Source organism: Sparassis crispa (genome assembly GCF_003851025.1).
Source record: "Sparassis crispa DNA, contig_000011F, whole genome shotgun sequence".
Lineage (NCBI taxonomy): Eukaryota > Fungi > Basidiomycota > Agaricomycetes > Polyporales > Sparassidaceae > Sparassis > Sparassis crispa.
Window position 1 is genome coordinate 866,556 of NW_020939757.1, and position 24,679 is coordinate 891,234.

The following is a 24,679-nucleotide window of genomic DNA, read 5'->3' on the forward strand; positions in this document are numbered from 1 at the left end:
GACAGGCCAAGGAGGTATGCTCTCTATCCTCACCGACTCGCGTTTCTCGATGTTCCGACGAGGCCGCCCAGTGCCTAGGCTAGCTCGGACTGACTGCTGCAATTTTGTTGACTCTGAGCCCAGCGTATTCTCTAGGTCTAGGTGTTCAGGGTGCTCTGTATCCCGTCACCACCTCCACTGGTCCCTACTCCCTGCCCCAGTCGCGTTCGTGCGTTCTGCGACGCACACAAGCCTTAAAGCTTAAACGTAGAGGTCGCGCAACGTGCGCTTATTTACATGCGTCGTATCCGATCTGGCCACGGAGAGTGCACGACGCTCTCCGACAAAGCACGGACAATATTAACCTCGATCCTTGAGAGGGTTGGCCAACTTATTGCTGTTTTCAGAAGTCTTGTCGCGCGGCCAAATACACACAAATTTCCGCTTGGACAACCTCTAACTTCGAACGCAGATATCTCTTCAACGGCTGGGCCGTTTCCCTCGATTCTTGCATTTTCGGACTCTCCTCGTCAGCGCACAGGGCATGGTACCAACAGATATACCCTTTCTCTGCTATCTCTGTTCGCCATTTTCAGCAGCTTCCTTCTGGCTCAGAAGTGAGTTTGTCATCGTTGGATGGGTCGGAGAACATCGGAAGGTGGTGGAGACCCTCTGGTAGTATGGTAGGCAGGGCAGGGATATGCATTTGTGGCCTGAGAGGGTCTGGATTGTATGTGATTTATCTCAGACTGCATAGTGCATATCAGGGGGTTACAGAACTCAGGCTACTGTCAAAGATTCCAGTGTATTTTGTGTATAGACTACATATAGGATTCATGTGTGCATCAGGAATGAAGGATGACAGTGCTGAAGATCAGGAATAATGGATTCAAGGGCTTGAGTATCATACCAACTGCGGCATGACCTCCACCATCCTGAGTGTGTTCTACCATCTGCTGCTCACTTAAAACCATCCAGATATCAACATAAAACATGTAAGACATGAAAAATGCAAACCGGGGAATGTTTTTGACCATCTGGCAATGGGGTCCTAGTGCTGTGATCACAGATTGGATCCCACAGTAAGAATCAGGACACGCTTACCTTCAAATTGCATACCATGCCCTCTCTATGATCCTAAGAAGTCCTCTCGGAACAATTTCTCCAGTACTGGGACTGTCTGCCGCACGGGAAGTCAGTTCTGAGCTAGTGCGATGACCACCAGATCCGTGAGTATTGAACGGTCCGAATATGTATGTTTCTTGATACCATGCCCTGCGCGCTGACCAGGAGAGTCCGAAAATGCAAGAATCGAGAGAAACGGCCCAGCCGTTGAAGAGATATCCGCGTTCGAAGTTAGAGGTCGTCCAAGCGGAAATTTGTGTGTATTTGGCCGCGCGACAAGACTTCTGAAAACAGCAATAAACTGGCACGCGTGCTGCGCCCGAGGTCCGAGGTGACCGAAGCGCGCAAACGAAAGTCAAGTACTACCTACCAACAGCTCGAAGGTAGTCAGTCGGTCGATCTTCCGCATGTGATCAGATGGATGAGGATCGGGGCCGCTGCCTGTAGGTTCCAGCGCACCACACCTACGAGAGAGATCAACGCAGGGGAAAGAGCGCACGCGAGCAGATATCGGTACATCAGTATATCTGTATATATATATATACGTGTACATATCGGCTTTGCGGGACCTGTAACTCGGGGCAGGTTCTAGCGGCGAAACCGACTCTCACGACGTTGTATACATAGCCCGTCGGGGAACGCGAGTCCTATAGTGATCGGAGGATGCGGGGGGTTAGCAGCTTCCGTCCGCGCGGGGCGGAGGATGTAGCGATCCTCCCGCCTGCGCAGCTGGGAGTGGACGTCGAAGAGGCGGGGCGGACCATCTACTACCTCGTCTGCGCCCCTGTTCCTGTGCGCACCGCGCCCGTGCCACGTCCGAAATAGGGAGGGGCGGAGGGCCAGAGCACGAATCCACAGCGCGCACTCGGGGACGCGTCAATTTGCAATCGCCATGGGCGGCCGAGCGGTCCCGCTGGCATCTGCAGAGGCAACAGCGAAGTCGAAGCGCCAGTGTGAAATTGAGATGGGCCAGTAGTGACGGGGAGGCGCCGCTGTCGGTCGGTGCGGTCAGGCACGCTCGTCGCCGTTCGCGCGGTTGATGGGGTTGCCAGGCCCGCTTTCCAGGGACGCAGCCTCTGGAGTTGTGTCTCGACCCACTGCGCACTGCTGGCAGGGCAAGGCGTACCGCCCGCAGCGCTGCCTGGTGCGCGAGTGGGTGCCGCGAGATGGGCGGTAGTGGCAGGGTGCAGAGCAGTGGCGGAGGCGGAGGGTGGCGGACAGCGAAGGGGGTGCATCTGTGTGCCTGATCTGGGCGGGAGCTGATCGGAGGCAGATCACGACACGATGCTCTCGCCGTCGCTCCGAAGGATGCACGTTCTGTCAGTAAGGGAGCGTGAAGCAAGCCAGACGTCGCGCGGTGCCAGCGCACGCGTGCGTGCAAAGCCAGTGTTGCATCGCGTCTTCCAATCACTCGCGCTGAGTCATGCGGGGCAGGCGCACGGTGGGAGTCCGGCGCTGGCCGCGGAGAGACACACACGGCCGAGCTGTTCGCAGGAGCGGGTGCTGGAGTGGTCCCATTGGTGGGCAGAGGGACGACGGGGAGGAGGGAATGAATGTGTACTGGGAGACGTGGAGCAATCGATGCCGTCCACTCGCGCTGACTGGGCGTTCCTGGCCTCGCTCGCCCAGGCTTTAAAGCGGGCGTCCCGTTATCTGCCCATCATCCTGCCCCTTCCCACCTCTCATTCCCCCCTCGCCTCGCCCACAAAATGAACTTCCAGCTCGTCTCTCTCCTCGCCGTCGTCGTCTTCGCCGGCCTCGCCGCCGCCCTCCCAGTGCGTTCCTTCCGTCCTTCCGTCCTTCTGTCCTTCTATGCCCCCCATGCTGACGCACCGTATCCCCCACCTAGCACCCCGCCGCGAATCCCAACGCACAAGTGAGCTTCCTCCCCAATTGCCTCCGCGTGATACAGCTCCCGCTGACCACCGACCCATCCCGCTTCCCTCCCTTCCAGGAAAAGGTCAGTCTTCTCCCCGAGATCCTCCGGCGTCCCATACTGAGTGCGCCGTGTGCAGCGCGGCGGCGACGAGAACACCCCCGCCTGGTAGACCCCGCATCGTGTAATATGAGATCGCCGCAGGTGCGTTCGCTGTGCTGCCCGCCGCTCACGCTCACCCGCTCCGCACCACAGGTTCCCATATGTTACAGCCCGGCCTACTTTATTTCCTTGCGTTCACCCACTCCTTCTCACTTTCCCCGTTGCCGGAAGTCGAAGCTGAAGCCGAAGCTGGAGGGGGGGCCGATGGAGATGTGTTGAGGTGTTCTGCGTTCAGTCCCGTTCCCGCTCCTGCGGACCTTGCCACTTTCGGGCGTTCGTTCGTTTCTTTCTTGTTGTTGTTGTTGGTCCCCGTCCGTCCCCCGTCGTGTACCTTGTAACTTGCCGTCCCAGCGAGGTATATGCATGTATCCCTACCTGCCCCTCCCGCGCCCCGCGTGCACCCTGCCCCGAATCGGGACAACTTGTGATAGAAGGCGCGATCCGCGCGGGTTCGGAAGCTTTTTCAAGTTAGCGTTGCTTCCGCCCCGCGGGCTCGCGGATGTATAATACGCATCTCGGTGGCGCGTTTTATGCACAGTTCGGTGTCTTTGAAGCGCTGCGCCGTCGAGGCGGGCGGACATGCCGGGTTCGGTGGACGACCGGCTGTGCGCGGGGGTATGTAGTGTATATATATTTTTATGTTATGCCTGCGCGTGCACGTCCAGGTACCACGTGCCCCGCGTGATAATGATTAATGAGGGCTCCGCACCGAGAGCTCGTCCTGCAGTGCCAGCACTGGCACTGCTACATACTTCGGACTGTGCGCGCATCAGGCCTCAGGACTCGGATGGCGACGCGCTGCTTCGGGGACGCTCGAGCGCCTGTCGGGCGCCGCGTGTTTTCGTCTACGCTGAGGCCGGAGGTAAGGTCTGCCTGCGCGTGCGATTATTATTATGGAGCGTCCGTCCGCTGCGACTGTTGGGCGTCTGCGCATTAAATTTGACGGGGCGGGACGCGGTCCTTTATACAGTTGCGGACAATCAAACGCGGTAACTATTTTAGTCCAATTATGTAGAGTCCGGACAGTGCCGGAAGCTTTCGGAAACTGCACAAATGTGATGCTTATGACTCAGAGACTCGATTTGCACGAGCCGATTTCACTAATTCTTATTATTTCCTGTTTTGGACCCAAAATTTTGGCCAACCCCATAATTAATTAGATAAAAATACGAAAAAATATGCAATCGACTCCTTTCAATGAGTAGGGCATAATGCCACAAACAGATGAAAAATATACATCCAAAAATATGGCTATAGAAAATGCACAAAGTATACCTAGAATATGGAATTTGTCATTTAAAGTTACTGTCTTAGATAGCATTCTGACCATTGCCAATCTAGCTATGATGAGCGGGTTCGTGCCAGAGGCAGTTTCAGCTGAAATCTGCGCGAACATGTGAGAACACCTCAAACGTGTGGCGTAAGAACAAATGCGTAAGTAGCAGTAGGATCCCTTACGGAAGCTGGTTGGGTGAATTTTGGGTGGATTCGCAACATTTGAATGAATCAGAGGTTGCGGGTGACTAGCAGGTGGCCAATAGTACTCACTACGACCGCAAAGTGGCCTATAAGTGTCGAAAAAATCGCCCAAAAATTTGGCCATCCAAAAACTTCGTGGGAAAAACTATCTGAGTGCATTTTTGGGGGTTTTAAACCTCCCTGAGTCTGAATCTGAAGTCCATTTGTCTCAGAAAAATCTAGTTCAGGCGCTATCAAATTAACCGTGTTTGATTGTCCGCAACTGTACCCTCGATCGAGCGGTACATATTTACTCGGGCTGCGGCGAGCGTGTTTGTGTTGTCGCCTGGTTCGAGTTTGAGTTCGAGTTGGCACCCACGCGCTCGTTGCTCGTGCTCGTGCTCGTGATCTATATAGAATCGGGTGGGTCTGTTCGCTGTCGCGCTCCAGCCACTGCAGCTGGCATGGCGGACGGATGGACATATGGGACAGACTGCGCGACCCCGACAGACCGGGGACTCGGCAGACGCGACCGCGCCCACTGCAGCCGCTGCTGCGTACTGACGGGGACGAGGACAAGGGGATGTCATCTGTACCGTGAGTGATGACGTGCGTGCGTCGACACCCCCCGTTTCGTGCACACACCGCGACGCCTTCAAGCGTTCGCGCGCAGGGAGCCCGGTGCCGGGATGGCTGGAATTAATGCGCTCGCCGGAGGTGGCCGGTGCCGGTGTGGCGCGGCGGCAGATTGCTTGCTGCTAGCTCTCCGATCGCGATCGCGATTAGAGTATACGGTCACGGTGGAACTCTGGAGATCTTCGTGTGGCCGCGACGCTCGCGGGGACCGACGAAAGGCCAGCCTCTACTACCGTCTCGCTGGCGTTCGCACTGCTCGGACGCGGAGGACGTACATCGTCGCGGCTGCACACCCCCGGATTTTACTCTCTGCATCCTCGCGTTCACGTTCGCGATAACGCAGCTTTGGCTTGGTGGCGTCCGATGCCCCGGGGTGCGACTGCCTATCGAGTCGTAATGGTGACCCATCTTCGACGTTCGCTGGTAAGTCCTACTAGTAGGACTTCTGATCCAGATCTTCCATCTTCTTCCTTCGTCGACTCCTCGAAAATATCCCGTCCAGATGTGCTGGTCTCTTCCTGCGAAAGACTTGGCGTCTTCAAAGCGAAGCTCGAGGCTGCCGGTGGTGTTAAGTTCTCCAGGTACGTCGTATCGGTACGGCAACCGGCCGAACTGCTATGAGAGCACACGTCTGATTGCGCGTCGATCCTCCAGAATGGGCAGCCCGGAGGTCGCTAACCGGAATGCATCGCAGACCTCAGACGGAAGTTTGGGCAGGTACTCGGGGACGGCTCACCGCCGCGGCGATACTTCTACTTTCATTTCACGACGGCCACGGTTAGTGTTCTCGTAATTTGGGCTGAAGCGGCGCTCAGTTGTTGTTTAGGACGCGAAGACGACGTCGACTATACTTCGGGACGGTGAGCCCTCCCGTTTGCATGTCTTCCTAGGCCCGCTACTAATCGACGTTGCCGTGTCATTTAGTGCAGGACACTGTCGTCCTCACAAGTCTACAGAAAAGCAACCGCATAGGATGGGTCCGCAGTGCTACCCTTTCTCGTAGATATTGCCTGGACTGCTCGCTTTGTGTGATATTATACCCGGTATGTCGTGCGTTATGCATCGTTTCTACTCTTGTGCTATGTCATATATCCAGCCCCGCGTCCGCGTCCATTCGCTGAGAGGGTGTTTTTCCGAGTCCGACAAGGTGGGAACATCGACCGCCAATCAGACGTTCGCTTTTGAGATTAAAAGTTTGGCTTCTCCGTTTCTTCCGCCTCTGTTGATTGTATACATGCATCAGCGGACTGCCAGTTCAAGGACAGCCATCGTATATTACACTCGTCCGGCAGAAGTTTTCCGGGGAATCATCCAGCATTTCCGAGACAACAGCGATTCGTATCGTCTCGAGCTACACGACGTTTCCATATCAGCGAGAACGAGAGAGGGGGGGGAGGGGGGAGCGTTCACTGGCACTGGCAAAGTCGCAAGCAGGTCCCGATGGACCGGGGATGCCGACGCTTCTATATCCAGTAAGCATATACAAGATCAAAGGCTGCCCTGACGCCGGAATCACGACTCCTCAGGGAGGAAAGGGCGGCATTGCTGGTAGACGTGGAGGAGGCTCAGCGAGGAGGGTGTAAAATGGCAGCCGCGTTGCATGGAGACATTATCGACTCGCGCCGTCGAGCGCTCGGTGTGCTCCTCAGGTCGCTTGTATGTTCCCGACGTCTTCAGCCGGCACAAAGTGCGAGGGCAAGTGTGCGCCCGTCGAACGCAAACGTCGCGTGTAGGTGGACGGGGTGGGTGTGCCGGGCAAACTTTGTTGCTCCTACCATCGCCTGTAATTAGCACTAGTTCCTATCTTTTCTGCAACTCCTGGAGTTGCTGCGTCAACAGCTGATCTTGGCTTTCTGAGCACTGGCAGGCCCACAGCTGCGCATCCGAGTCGACAGTGAGACTACGTCATAATGTGAGATAAATACAAGCACGCCTCAGCCGTGCCAGGTTTTACGGCCGCTACAGAACGTCACGCACCCAAACTATGCTATCGACAACGCTGAGTGTGTCTGGAATTTTGCCACCTCGTCCATTCGTCAAAATTTCGGTCCTCAGCTCGGATTAGGTATTTCGCAACTGCAGAAATCGCACAATGCGTACGTAGAGGTACGTCCGTGTTACGGTGCTTCTGTGCCAACGCGCTAGTGGATGAGCGATTTAAAAAACATCGAAGCAGTCCACGAAAGCATTACCTGCAATCTGCCAAGTTCGTCTGCTACGATCTTGCGGCTCTCTATTCGTGATATCGTCGATCGTGGTGAGGTATCGTAGGTCTGGAAGACCTGCGGCAGCAGGGACGCGAATGAGAAATTCGACCAATACAGGTGCGAGTGTTTCCCATCCTGACACCACACCACATGCAGATATTTGAGGCACAGTCCACGATACACAATGCACCGCGCAGACAGACAAGAACACACAACGCTCTGGCACGGCACGAAACCGTAGCCTGGGCGACGGTGAATTATTACGCGACCTCTGCAGTGCTGAAGCTTGTGCTTGTGTAATATTATCCGCGTGCTTGTCACTGTTCTGCGTCCTTAGCATCCTGCCGACCGGATACGCTCACTGCCTTGACGAATGCGTTTGCGGTTGCAAATGGGTGCGTGCCGGCGAGCGTACCAATTTTCTGCGATTTGGCGCGGGAATCTACGCGTCTGGAACGTCTTCGAAGGTAACGTCCCTTCGTATTTGTTGCGCGCGATTGGCTCCCCCCCATATGAGATGGTTCCGTTAGGACCTTTTTCAACGGGTCAATGACTACGTCGCACAGACGGGCGGTTCGTCGTACAAATCGACGCTTCTCAGTGAGCTCATCGTGGGGGGCGATCTCATGCATGATCGTTGTGCAGAGTACACGAGTAATCCATGCAGCAGCGATCTCTCCTTATGCACAAAGCACGAACACGCCAGAACAGAACCACCAAGATAAGTCTGATTCGTACACTCGATCTGCAGCCGTACAAGAGTTGACGTACTCGAACAATTACAATGGAGCTTAGCTGATAGCTCTCCGGACGCGAATGACCTCAGTCAAAGGCAATGCCTCCGTTGATGTTTATGCATTGGCCTAATTATCCCATATTTCGATCAGCCGATCTCGATAGCCACCTCCGCCAAATTACGCCACTCACCGCTGACGAAGTGAGACTCTGGTTTTACGAGGTAGGAGACCAGTTCTCCGATGACAGAGGGCTCTGCGATTGGAATATTCCCGATACCCAGCGTGTCGCCCTATATACAGCTGTGATGAATCACGCTTCACTAGTAACAAGAGTGGGCCACCTACTGTGGTTAAGTTTTTCTCACTCGCAACCTCACTGAACTCCATCACTGTCCAGAGAGACTTGTCAGGACCTATAACTGCGCATCAACATTTGAACGCACTGAGCGGCGTGCGAATCATCCCAGGAGCATAGCTGTTGACAGTTATGCCGTGCTTCGCCCATTCGAGCGCTACAAGACGGTTTCAAGCAAGAATACGAACTCAGCTGTGCTTTTCGATGAGAACAAGGTCAAGGCGCACCACAAGTTTGAGTAAGTCCCCGCACTGCGAATTTTGACGCGGTGTACACAGAAAGATTGGTCACCCCTGGTCATGCAAAGTGCTCATGAATGCGGGCGTCTTTGTTGGCGGGTGCTCTGCAGACCCACCCATCTTACCGGCCAAGGAACAAGCGCCTGGAAATGATCGATCAATACCAGGAAAATGCGCTAGTCGGACAGTGGCAAGAATGACTTACCTATGATTCTTCCACCTCGTCCTTGTTTGATCATCTGGAGAGCGGCATACTTGAAGCACAGGAAGACACCCTTGACGTTGACGGACATAACGCGGTCATACTCTTCGATAGAAGCTGCGGCCGCCGATAAGTATCACAGCTCTCGAAGCAGACAGTACGCACTCTCGACGACGGGCTTCAACAGGCAGGTGCCTGCGTTCGCGACCATCTGGCAGTCAACAAGATATTCAGAATATGCGGCGCTTCGCTCAGACCCCGAACGCATACAACGTCCAGTCCGCCAAGTGTCTCTACGACCTTGTCAACCACGGTCTTCACGTCGTTCTCATTCGATACGTCCCCAGTCACGGCGAGAGAGCGTCTGCCCTTCTGCCGTATCTTCTCGACAAGCGCCTCGAGCGATTCTGCCATTGCAGGAATGTCGTTCACGGCAACGTCAAATCCATCGTCTGCAAGACGCAAGGCGACGGCCTCTCCGATTCCTCGAGAGGCACCTGTGACAACTGCGACGCGGGTAGTAGACATCGATAAAGAGAGAGAGAGAGATGAAAGAATGTCACTCTGGACTGGGTGTTAAGGCGGTCCCTCCGTGACCAGTTCAGCGTCAGCAGAACGCCGGCGTACATAGCCTGTCAAAAGTTCTCGTGACCCCGGTTCGCCGACGTTGGTTGGGTAATCCTGGGAGGTTTTAGTCTAACCTGGGAAGATACATATACACTATCGAGGTTGTAGTTCAAGGAGAAGCACCGGCGGCGTTACCAGATGACCTTCGACTGTGCATGATCAGAGAATTCAGCGGTCAGTCCTCCATCTCTTTTCACATAGCTCCTGCTCGCAAATAGCCTGCAAATGTAGATTCAGCTAACAGAAATGCACCAACGTCGATGACTCACTTATAACATGTCAGTACCTCAAGGGTATGTGGGTCTACCTCCCGACAGTCTGAAATAATTATGGTGGTCGTATGAAATGGTGGTGTAGAACAGAACCCTCATGATGCTAACTTGTGATGCAATGACTGTGGCACCGGAGACAGCGGGCAATATCGCACCTCGGACATTGTGGGAAAATTCTGCCTTACATTGTACATGTATGAGCGGCTCTTGCCTGCGAAAATTTTGCCTTACATCCTTTCTCAGCCAATCACGTCGCGAGAATAAGCCTGTTTACAAGATCGTAGCGGCGCTCGCGCCAGTCCCCGACTCTGACTGGTTGCTCACAGTTTTTGTATGAGCAGGGGTGTATGATCAATACATATAGTACAAGTACAGGTGGTGTGGTAGTTACAGTAATCAAAAACTACATGAGCAAGCCTTGCATCAGGAATACCCAACTTTTCCTTAAAGGTGTCCTTATATGACTTAAATGCACTTATGGGCCTTAAATAAGGTAAAAAAGGATGAAAAGTCCGTAAGTCATATTTCCTTAGAGACTTAAAAGTCAACTTTTGGAAACTTATAGGCCTTAAATAAGGCAAAAAAGGACAAAAAGTCGGAATAAGCCTCATAAGTAAAAGTTGAGTTTTCCTGATGCTTCATTGTCCTAGGCTCATAGATACAGCCTTTAGTTACCTGCAGGAAGACAGTTGTTCCTTTTGTACTGCAACATTAAACACACAGAAAATGTCAACATTGTCCAAGCAGTATGTAGAATAAGAAAAGGACATACAGTACTTGTACAGTACTGTACACTAGAGCATCGTAGCGGCGCGAGCGCCATTCCCCGACTCCGACGGGGTGCTCACGGTTTTTGTATGAGCAAGGGTGTGTGATCGATACGTATAGTACAAGTACAGGCATTTGTGATAGTTACAGCAATGAAAACCTAGACAAGCGAGGCATCGTCGTCATCGCTGTCATCCGAGTGGTGTTGGTCAGGCTCGGAATTCGGTCGGAAGACTCCGAGGAGGGGCATGGGCTCGTCCTCGAGGAAGCCGCGGGGCATCGATCCCGGATTGGCGAGAAGGACGATGGATTGGATGTTGAGGGAGATAGTGGTGTCGGCATTTTCGTCATCGAGTTCAGGGTGGCTCTTGATGTACTTCCCAAGAGTGAAGAGCAGGAGGACGGCAGACTCTGTGGAGAGATTGTCGTGGATTTTGGGAAGCATCGATATGGAGCGCATGGAGAACTTGAAGGGCTTACACCCGTCGAAAGTCGGCACTGTGGGAGGAGTGAGTTAGGGCACATGTGCGAGAAGGTTGGGGGCGATCTTACCATCTCGATCGGCCGGCAGCACGGGGGGTGGACCTGGGGTGCGTTAGCGAACATTTTGTAGTGCGAGACGTCACGTACCGCGTTGTGCGTTCACCGGAGTGGCGGGAGCCATGCCGTGGATCTTGGTTGGAGTGTTTGAGGTGCCGGTGGTCAACCTTGTCGAGAAGGAGAGGCCAGCATGGAACGACGGGAAGACGAGTGTTCGTCTGTTGAGAATGGCACCCAGGATGGCAGCCGCATGTGGCCAGGTGAGTGCTGATGGTGCAACGCAGAGTTGACGGCTGCGACCGCTCGGACTGATCAGGTCACTGTGGGTAATGGAGCCGACAACAGAGAAAAGCATGAGATGGGTGCTCGTCTTGAGCTGAAGGTAGTCGGAGGCTCCGATGGTGACAAAGTGGAGTGCTGTGGGGTCTGCAGTCGCGAGATTGATGATGTCGTGTGCGGTGGCGATCGAAACATGGTTCAGACGTCTTTGGGGTTGATTAGTAGTATGGCAGAAAAAGCAAGGGCAAATGGACGTACTCGGCGATGTTCGAAGGGAATGCCCTCTTGAGATACACGGGTTGCATGAGGACAAACACGTTGTTCATGGCACGTATCACGGCGAGTGTTTCTCTGCAAGAAAGTGTCAGTGTGAGTCACAGTGGATAATTGCCAAAGGGCGTACCTGAGTTTCGACAGCGACTGGAGCACTTCGGTTCTTGTATATATGGTGCAGTCAGCGGAAGTGTCTGTCTGGTGGCAAACAGCGACTCACGGTGTTGTGGTTTTCTCGACGCACTTTCCTTTGTTGCGGTAGGGCTTACCGGGAGTCTCATCGGGTCGGTGACTGGCGTGAGCATCGTCTGCGGGAGTATCGGATGCGGTGGAGTCGGTGTGTGCTGTCAGCGAGAATCTGCAAAGAACTGCATGTTGGCTGGTATATGGCGGTGAGTGGGTATGAAGACTTACATGTCGTCGCTGTCTTCAGGCTTCTGCCTTTTTGCGGGTGAAGGCACTGGCGTGGACAGCGACGGATGCCTCATCTTGCATTTGCTGCCAGTGGTGGTTGCAGGAGCATCAGTGACGGAGGCCATGGTGGCAGTTGCGAGAGGAAATTGGGCGAGGTGGGAGTTGTTCGCGGTGCGACTGTTGGGGCATGTCCGTCGGCATTCGCTGTCTGGGCGCAGTCCTGAAACGGGGGCGAGAGTGTGGAGGAAATTGCGTACACAGCGCAGGCGCGTGCTTTGCGAGGGGCGAGGTGCGGCCTTGGTGTTTGAATGGGAGGTCCGGGCGGTGGTCGACCTGGGCACGGTCACGAAGCGTAAGGGAGAGGGTCGAGGTTGCGGTGCGCGCGGCGGGGGCGCGTGTTTTGCGGTGGCCCAGGCGCGGTATTGGCGTTCGAACGGGAGGTCTGCGTGGTGGTCCGGTTGGCGAGAGTAGGTGGTGGAGGGTGTCAGCGGTCGAGGTGCTGTGGAGAGGGGCGCAAATGCATGCGGAATTGCGCGTGCAGTGCAGGCGCGCATTTTGGTCAGGCGAGGCACCGTGTTGGCATTGCTGGATGTCAGCAAAATGTAAGCAAAATAGCAGAGAAAAATACGCATCGAGCGGGTGCGCGTGTTGTGCGATGGGCTAGGTGCGGCATTGGGATTCGCACGCCGGGAGGTCCGCGTGTTGGTTAAGCCACGCGCGGTCACGAAGTGTGAGGGAGAGGGTCGAGGTGGCGGCACGCGCAGTGGGGCCGCGTGTTTTGCGGTGGGCCAGGCGCGGTATTGGCGTTCCAACGGCAGGTCCGCGTGGTGGTCACATTGGCGAGAATGCAGGTGGTGGAGGGTGTCAGCAGTTGAGGTGCTGTGGAGAGGGGCCGCGAACGCACGCCGAATTGCGCGCACAGTGGGGACGCGCATTTGGGTCGGGCGAGGTGCGGTGTTGGGACTGCTGGATGTCAGCAAAGTGTAAGTAAAATAGTGGAGAAAAATATGCACCGAGCAGGTGCGCATGTTTTGCGAGAAGCTCAGCACGGGATTGGTGTTGGCACGCCGGGAGGTCCGCATGGTGGTCAAGCCGCGCGCGATCGTGAAACCTGAGTCAGAGGGGGGAGGAAACTGCGTGCGCAGGGGGGGCGCATGTTTTGTGGTCGGCCAGGCGCGGTATTGGCGTTCCAATGGCAGGTCTGCGTGGTGGTCGCATTGGCGAGAATGCAGGTGGTGGAGGCCGTCCGCGGTCGAGGTGCTGCGGAAAGCGGTCACGAACGTGCTCCCAGTGGGGACGCGCATTTGGGTCGGGCGAGGTTCCGTGTTGGTATTGCTGCATGTCGCGGCTGAGTTGGCGATGGTGGCAGAGAACGTCGGCGACCGTCCGTGTCAGTGGTGGAGATGTGGCTAGAGCAGTCGTGAACGTGTGCCGAATTTGACGCGCAGCAGTGGCGCGTGTCCACAATGAGCTGGGCGCGACGGTAAGATTTGAATCTGACGCGCAAACAGTTTGTCGTGCGGGGGCAAGCGTCGGTCATTGTGGATGGCTACTTACCTCCACAGGTGTGTTCGTTCTTGCTCATTGATCGTGTCTTGCTGGCAATTGACACTGGTGTATAAAGTTTAGTAAAAATCTTGCTGCTTTCGATCAAAATGAATTTGGAGGCTCACCTGAGTTCTGACACAATGGCAAAGGTCTTTCAGGATGCGCGTTGTGGTGCGTCGAGTTTCTGTTTTCGTGATGGGACTGGATGATGGCTGAATCTTGGTCAGTGAAATTATTCGACGAGTGGACCACATGTACGAAGGCGCCGAATCCGGAAATGGGTGCCGATGGACAGGGATTGCAGTTCCTGCTCGAGACGTATGATCAGTTTGAGACAGTTGAGCGTCAATTTGATGTTCAGGTCAGTTCGGGTGGGTATTTGTACCTGGTGTGGCGAAGCGCGCACGAGGAGGTTACACTGCGTGTGTCTGGGTTTGTTTCTCAGATGAGTCTTCTGCCCCCTTTCAGGCGCTCATTCAGGTTTGTCACTTCTGCACTTCACAAGCTGCTTGCCGATGTGATTGATTCGTATCTAGGCTGCTGAGGGGAAATCCAAATCTCGCTCTGCAGACTGTTGTGGTTGCCAGTGAAGGTCCTGCATTCCGGCGAGCCATCACTGCCTGATCAAACATCTTATGTTTCATGGAAATGCATGCACGCCGTGGAACGACATCTGTAATTGATGATGTCTGGCTTGGCGCCATGCCGTGTTTTGTTGCAGAGACACGTGTGCTCACGCCTATGGTGGAAGCACCGTTGTTTGACAGTGCCGATCTGAACATGGTTATTGACCCGTATGGTGCATTGGCAGAGCTAGTTGCTGGTGGGAGGCTCTCGTGGACATCAGACAATGTCGTGTCATGCATGGAGCTGAAGGGCGAGTATGACGACAGGTATGTCATAATATGAAATCATCTGTCTGCATTGCTTGAGGTGATGTTGTGTTTATGTAGGTGGTCTACTCCTGTGCAGTCATCCCTTGACATGGTGCGTGCCGGTGAGCTCGTTGAGCTTTCAGTAAACTTTCAGCTTCATGAGCACGTGAGTCCAAATGGGGCAAATGTGGGTCGCAAGTTTCTTACACAACTTGACACTGTCATGATCGTGAGTCGCTTGGGGATGAAGGTGAGTTGGCATTTGCCTGCATTTGTTTGTTATCAGAAAATGACTTCTAATGGTGGCTATAGCTGATTGCGGACTGCGAGTCAGAGCACTTGTCGATGATGCGTATTGCTGCTGCGGCTGATAACACTGGTGGAGGTAAGGCTCCGAAGAAGAGACAGTTCTCTTACCTCCAGTCTGTGCCTTCTGTTTTAACCAGTACTGAACAACACTTGAATTCACTGACAGTATTGGACAAGACAGATGATGTAGATCAGGTAATGAAGCCAGTGGGATAGTTGCAGTACTGTTACATATAGTTATATGATATAAGATACTGATGGTATGGCTGTCTTTTAAAAATTCAAATGAAAGGATCATCTGAGCATGAAGATCATGTCGATCAGGTAATAAAGTCAGTAAAATAGGTATAGTGTCATGGTGGCAATAATACAATATTTTGTTGATTCAATTGATTCAATTGAATGGACCATTTGATGTATACACGAGGATGTGCGCCCAGCGTCCGTCGAGTGTAAGGAGTGGTGTAAGGTCATCGGTATCCATTCTGTTTTCATATTGTGGGACACCATCATTCTGTTGGTCGTCGTATATCCATCCTGAGTTGTCAGAGTGGAGGAGACGTGCTGTAAAATGACTAGATCCAAAGTATATTACAGTTGCCAATAAGTAGGTGGTCTGCATATTGAATTCCAGATCAAATATGGGAGTGATAACTGTATGTTCCTGTGACGAATATTCAAAGTATAGGATGGGCAGTGGTGTAATGTTGCTTATATTATCATCAACTTCACTGTCGCATTGACATAGTAATCTTCTTGCATGCAGAATGGATGATGTCATGGTCTTACTTAACCAAGTTTGTATAGTTTGAGTTTCAGCAGAGGACTGCATGCCGGTGGACACAATAACAGATGGGATTCTTAGTGTGATTGGGCGTGTTTGATGACAGGCAAGACACTGTATGGTCGTGACTATATTGTTAGTGGTGTTTTCCAATGCACATTCAATTATGCTTACTGCAGAGGCAAACTGTGGACCATATCTTGGATATTCCATAGGTGATCGTCTACTAAGAAAATCTCGGAGAAAATCACGTTGCATGTTAAACTGCTCGGCACTGGAGTCTGGGCTCAGATTCTCAAAACAACTGACCAACAGACTAGCAATAGCCGACTGATTCTTCCACATTGCATGCAAAGAAGAGCTCAGTTGAGAGTAGCTGTGACAAAGTGACATAAATGTGGCATCATATGCACATGAGTAGTCTGTGGATGACCATTGGCAACCGTGCTTGTACATGTATGGTGATGAGTCAGAATGTGGCATTGACATTGATGGCAAAATCCCTGATTCTTCGATTTGTGAGGCTTTCCATTTGGTTCCTTTTGACTGTGAGCTACTGTCACTAAAGTTGACATGAAATGACTTTGTGGAGATGTCATCTTCACTTTCAGAATTTGGCAAAGGTACGAGGGATCCTGTTTTAAAGCCATAGTGAATTAAAGTATTTTGCTCAAGCACTTTAAATTTCTGTGTCTCATGGTATAGGTCAGCAGAAACAGGCTTGTTTAGCTGTTCCAACTTTACTGGCTCTGAGATGAATAGGCCATTTCGTGTGCGTGCTCTCGATGCAGCAACGTAGGCTGCAAAGCTGCCCTCAGTCATGTTGTTAAGTACTTTAGGCAGTGTTTTGCCTTGCGACGTGTGGCCGGTGACCACAAATGCAGGTTGTATGATGAGTTGCAGTCGGGTAACTTGGTACCTTTGTGTATCTCCATTGGCATCTCTAAGTGTAGTTGTAAACTGCCATGTTGTTGGAGCAATAGGCACATAGCCTGAAGGCAAATCAGGCAGATGTACCTTGCTTGTAGGAAACTCAACTATAACACAATTTGCATATGTGTATCCGACAGGACAGTGTTTAATCGAGATGTGCCTAACTATGCCTTGAGCACCATTGGTGATTCCAAGTTCTGTGGAGATGTTTCGACTGCGTAGTACCACAGGCATGCCTACATATAATGAAATGAATGCTGGGAGGGCACCTTCAGAAGTAAGTGGTGTTACATTGAGCTGCAGAAGTGCATCACGAGTGGATTTCTCAGGTACCTGACCATCAATCTTATCGACCGCTGTGCATATTATTAAGCTCAAACCATTGTCTGCATCACAGTTTGCCTGTGCCTTTTCAGTATTAATAACTTGTCGTAGCAGGTTGGTATTGACAATTACTGTAGGATTATCATCATCATCTTTTATTTGAAGGCCATCAAGATGGGTCGCTGACTTAACTACCCATGTATTAAATAGGTCAACATCTCCTATTGTGCATTCACGTGTTCGCAATCTGTTGACTGCATCACCATACTCAGGATCATCTTTCATATGTTGTTGCTCAGTCAACTCTACCACTGCGTTTACTTGCTTCCATGCAAGTCGACCAAGCCTCTTGCTGAGTTCATCTGATGTCTGTCTTGCATATGCTGATATCGGTGTGTATAGCGGTGTGCCACCTACTGGAGGATATTGATAAAAATCTCCCGCAAAAATTATATTAATACCTCCAAACCATACATCTGGTTTTTCTTTGGCATAACGTAATGCATGATCTATCTCAGAGAGTAACTGACAGCTAACCAGTGAGATTTCATCAATAAGTACAAACTCAACATGCTGCCATTCATCACGTAATACTGTACAATTTTGAACACTAATTGTTACTGTATAGTCCTGTTCACTTTCGCCCAGTCGCCTGTTGCCTTTACCCTTTGTCTTTGATTGTATCTTCAAACCAAGTCCTTTGTGAATTGTCATTCCATCGATTAGAGCAGCAGCAGAGCTGGTAGGTGCAAGAAAACGAATTTGGTATAAGCAGCCAAAGTATGTCATCAATTCTTTCAAGGCTTTGACAACATGCGTCTTGCCTGTGCCACCGGGACCGGTAAGCAACAAGTACAGCGGTTCCATTACAGTGTCTGATTTGACTACATAGTTTTGAATAAAATGTTTTGCACAAATCTGAAAGGCACATGCCTGCTTAGCATTTAAACTGTAGGATGTCTGAACAGACTGTAGAACTTTCATTGGGGACTGTTCAACTAATGCAGTAGTATCACTCATATTTGGGGCTTCTGTGGATGTGGTTAATTGTTCTGGTATTGTAGGCGTCATGTAATACTCAGTGTATGCAGGAGTTTTTTCGAGAGTAAACTGAGAGCTCATGTTGCCAGCATTACGTCTTTTCTGCATTACTTGCATCTCTTGCTCATGTAGGGCTGACTTCCACTTCTGCAACTGCAAGTGGGTTATATTATATTTAACAGTGGATAGTGCAGCTATCTTGTGATAAGTGTTGTGATGGAGCCAATTGCACTGTTCAAGTAAAGAGACAAACTGCTGTATCTTAAAGTCATTGACTGCACTTCATCTATCATGTGATGTAACATCAACATCATCATCTGTGTCTGCTGTAACAGATGAGTACATGGATTTTGTCAAGTGACATGATTCTGCTAGCAGCGTCGCTCGCTTGCGCAACCGTTCACTGTCTCTTGCATCTTCGCATTCATATGCTGCCTCCCAGTTGCGCATCTTGGTTTTGCTGAACTCACTAAAGTCATATACACTGAAGGTATGCTGAAAGGTGTCACCGTACTCTACAAGTGGAACTGTATCACTGAATGGTTTAAAGTGTGCCAGCATAAATATTGCATACCTTTCACTATTTTCATGGCGAGGGATCAGTGTACCAATTGGACGTGGAACACGCTCCATATTAAAGTCAACATGCATTGGACTGAAGTGCTCAACAAGTACATGTGTATCTGCAAGAGGATGTTGTTCCTTTACAGAAAGACGTGGAAGTACACCTAGTCGATCATCTGATGTATGATGGTTATGCTGTGCTGTTTTAGACTCTAATGTGAAGTATCTGCAGAAGTCATAGAAGTTTAAGTGAGAAAGAGTGTCTGGTCTGTAGATGTAATCATCAATTTGGTTCCGTTCGAGTAGCTGTCCATTTTTATTCACTTTAATATTGATAGTGCACTCTTCTATGTCATCAGCATCAGAATGATTATCCTCACCACTCTGACTTTCAATTTGCATAGCAAATGAATAATGCTCTTTGACATAAAGCAGTAACAAAATAGATAGCAAGGGCTTTGTAGGATGTGATGAAATACTATCGCCTCTCTTACGTATGTACCAGGCTGCTTGCTGAGAGTGGATCTGTTGTTGACGCAAGAATTGAGCCAAGCACCTATTTAGTAAGGTTTTTGTACTGTAACTAGTCAATTGCAAGGATTGGTCATTGCCACTGGGTAAACTTGCTACTGCCTTTGATAACAATGATAGCATCTGATAGGTTTTTAGGTCAACCTTAGTAATATAGTCTGTAATATAAAACATTGCAGCCTTCGCAGCTTTACCAGAAAGAATACATTTAATGTCATGATTATGTCTGCAAAAAACCAGAATATATGGATTGTAGTAGTTCACATTTGCATCTTTACACATCAGAATGACAGAGTTAGTATTACGATCAAAATATGAGCTCTCAACAACCTCATGGGGAAATAAAAATCTGCATTTACCTTCATTACCGTATTTTTCACAGACTTTATGGTGTTGATGACGCTGCAAGACTTCTTCACATTTTTTAATTTCAGTGACAAACACTGACTCCCATTCATTCAGAATATTGAGTGCTGATTCACCAACAATAGGTGGTTGTGGTGGTTGTTCAATACAAGGTTTGTACGTTGGATCAACTTGCATATCAATATTAGGCAAGTGATAAAATATAATGCTCTCCCAGTATCTGAAAAATTGGTATTCAAACTCATGACTGTCACGCAACCTAGCATGCAAATCAGAAGGATTCAGACCTCTGAGTAGCCATAATACAAAGTGACCATGCAGTGTACCACACTCAGTACATTCAGGTGTACCATAAAATGCACGCAACTTTCCTAAGATTCCACCTTGCCTTTTGGAGCGTCTCTTAGAAAAATCCCAGCCCAAGAGGTCTTCAAATATAGTGTGTATACAAAAGTAGAAAAAATCGCATGCTGCAACTGGATCTTTAGCCAGCCACAAAGCACGTTCATATGCAGGCACAACTAGTGGAAATCGTTTGGCCAAGTCTACAGTAGTGTCACCATACATGACTTGGAAAATTGGATTATGTACAGGTGAAGGATTTATGGTCATGTAAATATGTGGCATGCTAAAGTAACCAAAGTAGCTACGTATCTCATTTCTGACCCGAATTTTTGAGGCTTGAGAACCAGGAATATGTCCACCAATAGTGTTCACATGCTTTAGCAAGTCTAATGCATCTTTTTGCTGGTCAGTCAAATCTGCATATTTACCTTCATTCTCAAGATGGTTAGAGACTGACATAAGCAAGGAGGGTGAAAGAGTGACTAATCTTCTAGCGATAGTCTGAAAGTAGGGCTTTTGTACTGCAAAGTGTGTGTGTAAGTGAGCAGAGCGACACTGCCATATATTAAGTGCAATGAACATAAACATGTGATGATACTGAAATGCCTTGTCTGCAAGATCAAGATAGTAGTTGACCTGAGTATCAAACTCTATTGGCTTTGGCCTACTAGGATCTTCAAACCCACCAATGCCAAATGGATATAGTGTTGGAAACATACCTGAAAACAAGTTAGGATTGTTGTATTCAGAGACAGGCAGCATACCATGATGAACTACAAGATCAGGTTGTGATGCAGTTGGATTAACTATACTTCTTATTGCCGCAGCAGTAAAGCTTCTCCCACTAAGTTTATCTCCTTCTGGATCTGACATGCCCATTTTCTCCATCATAAGTTGTGGTTCATTTGATGGAGGACAGCTTTTGGCAAATAATTCTGCAGGATGTTCTGAAAAGCCTGCCGTTTCATCCTGAAATATAAGTGTAGTATCCATTCTGTGATCTTCGACAATTCGTGAACTAAGACCCGGTAACACATCATCTTCAGGATACATATCAAGTGCAGACAGATCAAAAGTCATATGTTTATACAACTTGTTATGACTCTTAAGCCACAGTAAAAAGCTCCAAATCTTACGCTTCCGCACACGATACATGTTTCCTACGTACTCAGGCTTAAACTTATGTGGACCAATAAAAACAACTGTAAGCATACCAGCAACATCGGCAGGTGTTCTCGGAAGCACTGATGCTGTGGAAACAACATTTAAATCATGTGTACATGTGTTTCCATGAAACACCTTTGGCTGTGCAGGGTCAGATGACTGGTAAATTCTTGTGACATGTGCAGTGCTACGGTAGATTGCACAAACCATTTCTTCAACCCAGGTTATATCATTGTATTGCTCAGGCAGACAACCACGATACAGATTATTAACTAAGCCATATTGTGGTGTAGTACGATGTTGTATTGCTGTATAGCAGCTCGAACAAATTTTGATAGCTGTGACCATGCCATTATCGTAAGTCAGCCCTTTCTTATCCAACATACAGCCGTCTAACCTTAAGTCCTTAAAAACAAACTCAGAGCTATTCTGTTTAACTTTGCAGTTTTCTAGAATGAAAGGATCTGTGATTTGGAATGCAGATAATACTTGCTTATTCAGCAGTAAACCATTCATCTTATATTCAGAAATATGAATCTCATGTGACTGACGAGCACATACAGCACAAATTGAAGGTGAATGCCACTGAGTATGAGTGTAATAATTGTTCAGACAGTTAAGAATCACATCGTGAGGAACAAGTTGTGGCCATGCATCAATATATGCTTTTGTCTCTGCACTGTCCTGTTCAATTTCTAACGCCTTTTCAACTCTACGCTGCTCTTTCTTTGCATCACTGTTTGTATGAGACTCCATGTTTAATTTATCAAAAATCTCAGATGGAACACTTGACTTTAGTAGCTTGAAAATCAGTTCACTACGAGAACTACATAACTCACTCTGAGATAAGAATGGTAAATGACACAAGATAGTATTCAAAAACTTTGAAGATTCAACTTTGAATAAGTACTGGGACAACTCAACAATATGCTCAACTATAACTGTGCAATGTGCATGACGTTTTACCGGCAATTGGTTTGTAAATGTAATACCATAGTTATAAAGTGTTCGCATTAACACAGATGACAAACGGTGAATGAGAACACTAGCTGGAGTGACAAACCAGGGTAATTCTATACATAATTCTACAGGCGATATGGCATATCCAATTAATGGATGTTTCTCAAAAAGTGGAGAGTTCACAGAACGTATTGCTAGTGCTACAGGTTTACCATACAATTTAATATACAGAGCACTGAGCAGAGCATACCGAGATTTGAGAAGTTGATCATCACCATGCAGACACTTTGCTACATCTTCATTGGACATGATAGCAACAGATGCACGACTCAATTGAAAGTCAACAAGAAGTCTTCTGCAAATCTCAGACTTGTTACGATCTTTCTGAGGTATTAAACAGTGAGATGACACAGCTGCAGACTGCAGAGTATAAAGACTTAACCTTTGGAGTGTACGCAAATACTGTTCATCAGACAAATAGAACCATGAGGGATTGAAATCTGCCATGGCTAAAGTCAATCACTTACACTACTTCAGTCCGAAGATTTAAAGGTGTTTCAACACAAATCCTTAGTGTACTTGAACAGCGTGCTTGAAGACAAATACTTAATGTGCTTGAACACAAAATATTTAACGTGCTTGAACACAAAATGTTTAACGTGCTTGAACACAAAATGTTTAACGTGCTTGAACACAAAATGTTTAACGTGCTTGAACACAAAATGTTTAATGTGCTTGAACACGAAATGTTTAATGTGCTTAGACACGAACTCAATCAAAACAGCACTGTGAAACTGTGAACACAGTATCACAAATAGCAACTGCATCGTGCAAATTAAACTGTAAGTATCCATTTGAACAAGTCAACAAGCATAGACGCACCTATTTTGCAGCTACACTTGTCCGAAACAGTCGCAAAAAACGCGAAAACTATGTCTTCAAGAGAGCAGGTCCACGTAGATTCTACATGGTTTAGTGGTGAATCAGTAGATTAGTAATAATATGAGAAAAAGAATACACTCACGTGCAAAACAGAATGATGTCGTATAGCGACTCATCGAGGAGTGACACTGAGGTGTAACGTCGTCCAGCAGCGCCAACATCGTCGAGAAATTGAGCGCGCACGTGATGTGTGCGAGCGCCATCCTACGTGAATAGACCTGCGCTGGAACACCGTCGGCAGGTCGAGCGCAGGGGCAGAACGTTCGCGAGCGCGATCTTACGTAAATAGACCTGCACTCGAACAGTGTCGACAGGTCCAGTGCAACAGCGACGTTCGCGACCGGAACCCTAGACGGAGTCAAGACTCAAATCGTAAGTGTTATTACTCAACTTATTTACTGATGTTGTTTTCGCACAACTTCATTCGCAGAGGCGTCTGCCGTTTCCCCTTGCCAAAGCCCTCCTCCAGTTCCTGGAGTCGGGGAACAACACTTCAAGAGAGTACCAAGAGTGTCAACTTATGACTATGTAGTAGCACCAAAAACACTACCGGAATGGGTTAGTCTTAGTCATCAAAACTCCTTGCATAAAAAAGAGTCTGTCACCTATTTACACATGTTTACATGCATCATACGGAGCTAGCAGAGGCGCAATACAAAATCCCTCGACAAGGCCCTCCAGTTCCTGAAGTCAGGGAATGTATAACTGTCTGACATTCTACCACATATGTACAATATTAGATGGGATATTTGCACAATATTAGATGTCCAGATATAGCTCGCGTCTCCAGTGTGGGTGGCCGAGACTTTCTGATGCGTCTGAAGGGCCATGGCCTAGTATTTTGTACAGAGACTCAGCAATTTGCTAATTGTTAGATGGGTGCCAAAAAATATCATGCACAGTCAGACCGAGAGGCAGGCAATCATCACACAAAGCCTGGGCGAGCAAGGCCAGGAATGCCCAGTCAGCGTGAGTGGACAGTATCAATTGCTCCACATCCGCCAGTACACATTCATTCCCTCCTCCCCATCATCCCCTCTGCCCACCAATGGGGTGACTCAGGACCTCGAAAAATAGGCCAAACAACCCTTATCCAGGAGAGGTCAAAATGTCTAAGTGCTGAAACCCAAAATTTGAGGTTTTGGTCCGTGAAATCATGAGGGTCCAGCGATTTTGTGCTAATATGTCTGGATTGGGCATAAGGGTTCTGTGAACTGACTTTTAGTCTGGATTGATAGATAAGGCTTCGAAAATGTCAAATTTCATCCAGACAGCTGAATAAGGCTCCAAGAAATCATATATTGTATGCTGTACTATGCCAAATGCGAGAGGAAAGCTCTGAGAAACTAGCTGGTTACATCATCTATCTCCTTGGTACCCCTGCACCTCAACTTCTGAAACTCCAGCACTGCGGAATTGAGAATCTTCAGATTTTGTAGCCAGCGAACAAACATGCCATAACCATCTGCATTGAGATTGAGATGATGAACACCTGCTGTTGCATTGCAGCACTCACGAGATAGTCTTATAGTCTGCATGTTACCAGGTGGAAGGTTCATGTGGGCACAGGATAATTAGGAGCTCTATATTAGAAGTCAGTGAACATAAGCCATAGGATAGGACTAACTATTTGAAGAGTACAGTGTCACGGGGGCCAGTCGTGCCACCGTACATCCGGTTCATCGTTGTCAGTGACTAGGCCTTCGCAAAGGCTCAAGTCAATTGTGAGGGGTCCGACCTCCAGTTATAGCGATGACCAGAGGTCGGCCCAGTGGAGCAGTCTTATGAATGCTTGGCCGCTGTCTGCGGACCAAGGTCGATTCGTCGCACAGATGTAGATGGTA

The 24,679-nt window shown here is 49.3% G+C and overlaps 5 protein-coding genes across 5 annotated transcripts; 2 read left to right on the plus strand and 3 right to left on the minus strand.

Moving 5' to 3' along the window:
* Positions 1-1,871: 1,871 nt before the first annotated feature.
* SCP_1102900 (hypothetical protein) lies at positions 1,872-2,339 on the minus strand (the record flags this gene model as incomplete). The annotated part of the gene is made up of 1 exon (XM_027762725.1): positions 1,872-2,339. The coding sequence occupies one exon, from the start codon at positions 2,337-2,339 to the stop codon at positions 1,872-1,874; it is 468 nt and encodes a 155-aa protein (XP_027618526.1).
* A 3,293-nt stretch (positions 2,340-5,632) lies between these two features.
* On the plus strand, positions 5,633-6,208 carry SCP_1102910 (hypothetical protein; the record flags this gene model as incomplete). Its single annotated transcript, XM_027762726.1, has 4 exons — positions 5,633-5,817; positions 5,891-6,013; positions 6,063-6,096; positions 6,161-6,208. The coding sequence occupies 4 exons, from the start codon at positions 5,633-5,635 to the stop codon at positions 6,206-6,208; spliced, it is 390 nt and encodes a 129-aa protein (XP_027618527.1).
* Positions 6,209-8,326: 2,118 nt separating this feature from the next.
* On the minus strand, positions 8,327-9,504 carry SCP_1102920 (Hydroxynaphthalene reductase arp2; the record flags this gene model as incomplete). Its single annotated transcript, XM_027762727.1, has 8 exons — positions 8,327-8,470; positions 8,526-8,569; positions 8,624-8,692; positions 8,763-8,828; positions 8,891-8,917; positions 8,980-9,093; positions 9,142-9,187; positions 9,247-9,504. 8 exons carry the CDS (start codon positions 9,502-9,504, stop codon positions 8,327-8,329), a joined length of 768 nt encoding a protein of 255 aa, XP_027618528.1.
* A 1,299-nt stretch (positions 9,505-10,803) lies between these two features.
* SCP_1102930 (hypothetical protein) lies at positions 10,804-13,453 on the minus strand (the record flags this gene model as incomplete). Its single annotated transcript, XM_027762728.1, has 7 exons — positions 10,804-11,141; positions 11,196-11,228; positions 11,274-11,668; positions 11,721-11,813; positions 11,866-11,898; positions 11,956-12,093; positions 12,150-13,453. 7 exons carry the CDS (start codon positions 13,451-13,453, stop codon positions 10,804-10,806), a joined length of 2,334 nt encoding a protein of 777 aa, XP_027618529.1.
* A 384-nt stretch (positions 13,454-13,837) lies between these two features.
* Positions 13,838-15,071, plus strand: SCP_1102940 (hypothetical protein; the record flags this gene model as incomplete). The annotated part of the gene is made up of 7 exons (XM_027762729.1): positions 13,838-13,868; positions 13,925-14,177; positions 14,234-14,283; positions 14,419-14,590; positions 14,651-14,822; positions 14,885-14,994; positions 15,059-15,071. 7 exons carry the CDS (start codon positions 13,838-13,840, stop codon positions 15,069-15,071), a joined length of 801 nt encoding a protein of 266 aa, XP_027618530.1.
* Between the last annotated feature and the right edge of the window lie 9,608 nt (positions 15,072-24,679).